The sequence below is a fragment of the Sinocyclocheilus anshuiensis genome, unplaced genomic scaffold (assembly GCF_001515605.1).
Source record: "Sinocyclocheilus anshuiensis isolate Anshui unplaced genomic scaffold, SAMN03320099.WGS_v1.1 scaffold439, whole genome shotgun sequence".
Classification (NCBI taxonomy): Eukaryota; Metazoa; Chordata; class Actinopteri; order Cypriniformes; family Cyprinidae; genus Sinocyclocheilus; species Sinocyclocheilus anshuiensis.
The window spans coordinates 176,961-178,803 of NW_015552572.1; the positions used below are offsets into that span (position 1 = coordinate 176,961).

At 31.8% G+C, this 1,843-nt stretch overlaps 1 protein-coding gene across 1 annotated transcript in view; it reads right to left on the reverse strand.

The window, feature by feature from the left end:
* LOC107665085 (RNA-binding motif, single-stranded-interacting protein 3-like) overlaps positions 1-1,843 on the reverse strand; it is a 42,717-nt gene that overhangs the window by 12,439 nt on the left and 28,435 nt on the right. Inside the window, exons 6-7 of the mRNA XM_016455839.1 lie at positions 592-697; positions 6-14 (exon numbers count right to left, since the gene is read on the reverse strand). Of these exons, the coding sequence (XP_016311325.1) occupies positions 6-14; positions 592-697 (115 nt within the window). The remainder of the gene's footprint in view (positions 1-5; positions 15-591; positions 698-1,843) is intronic.

Sequence of the window (1,843 nt, forward strand, 5' to 3'; positions counted from 1 at the left end):
CGGTTCAGACGGACCTACAGACAGACGCGAAGAACAGAGACTGAAACTACAGCAAACACACGGACGGACAGACAGAGAGACACCCATCACTCAGTCTCTACATCTGTCCATTTCACTGCTAAAACTAAATATATAGAAAAGACAGACAGACAAACAGATAGATCGATAGACAGATACACAAAATCCTCCTTGTGTGATGTTTATGAACTTCCTTCCACTTTCTCAGATTTTTCCCAGAAAAACCTTAAATAAAACACATGAGCTGATCTAGGCAACACTTCCTGTTGAATAATCATTACTTCCTGTCTAGCCTGAGCTCAGTTCTGATCAAAACCGCATTCAGAAACAATACTGTTTGTCTCAATCCAACAAATCACACTAAACGCTGAAGAGAGAAAACACGCGTCTCAAAAGTGTGCAATCAAAATTCTCCACATTTTTACAGCTCTTACTAGATGACAGCTAGCGACTCATTTGGGTCTCATTTTTATTCCTCCTAACAAAGCTTATGAGAAGCATCTGTTTCTGTTTGTTTGTCAGTACTTTGCACTGAGTTGAGCTGTAGTGAATTGAGAGCAGTCACAGCGGTACCTGGGATTCCTGCTGGAGTCTTGAGATATTTTCCATTGAAATGTTGTATAACAACTTCACATTTCTCTGTGGACTCCATCCTGAAGAACAACACACACACACACGACTGGAATAAAACGCGCACAAACACAAGGAAAACCCCACCTGGAAAGCACAGCATTGTATTTGTGTTGTGTTTCAAAGGTTTTCAAAGATTTACAGTAGAGCTTTCATTAGCTGGCTTGTGTGATTTTCTGCAAATCTTTTTTAAACAAGAATTTGCACATGAATTCCATTGTATACAACTAAAATAGTTTACAACTAATTTAAATAAATAAATACATGTGTAGTTTTAGACTTTGAAATATGAAGGTTTATTAGCACAGTGATTACACTGTGAGGAAACAAAATAAATAATGCTTAAAATAATAACAATAATAATAATCATATATAAAAAACATTTTTTAATCAGTATATGTTCTAGACTATATACAATGTGGTTTATTAGCATGAACATAAATATTCACATTTGGTATTATTATATAAAAAATCGAATTCAAAACAAAAATAATTAACTAAATATAATAAACTATAAAAAATAAATATAATAAACTATAAAACATTTACAGTTATGCTTTTATCCAAAGCGACTTACAGTGCACTCAGGCTATACATTTTTTTTTTAGCAGTATGTAAAATAATAATAATAATAATACAAGTTTAAATAAATATACATTAACATTGGGAATTATTCTATAAAATAATAATAATAATAATAATAATAATAATAATACAAATTATAAATTAGCATAGCGATGTACTAGCAACACTTAGGAAACAAAATAAATAATACTTATTTAAAATAATATAAAGAATAATAGTGTAATAAAAATACAAATATACTTAAAATTGTTATTCAAAATTGTACATATGTTTAAGACTTTTTTAACATACTTTATTAGCATTAATATAAATAAATATAAATTCACACTGGTTGTTGTTATATATTCTTTATAAAATCCAGAAAATTACTCAATGTCTGCACAAAAACATCAGTGTGTCCTGAGACTCTGAATATTAATCGTTCATCAGCATCAGTATTAGTCATAAGAGGAAGCTGTTGAAATGAAGAGGTTGTTGTTGAACCTCATTAGCACAGAATAAGTCCACATCCTCAGACCACCACACACACTCACTCACACACACACACACACACACACACACACACACACACACACACACACACACACACACACACACACACACACACACA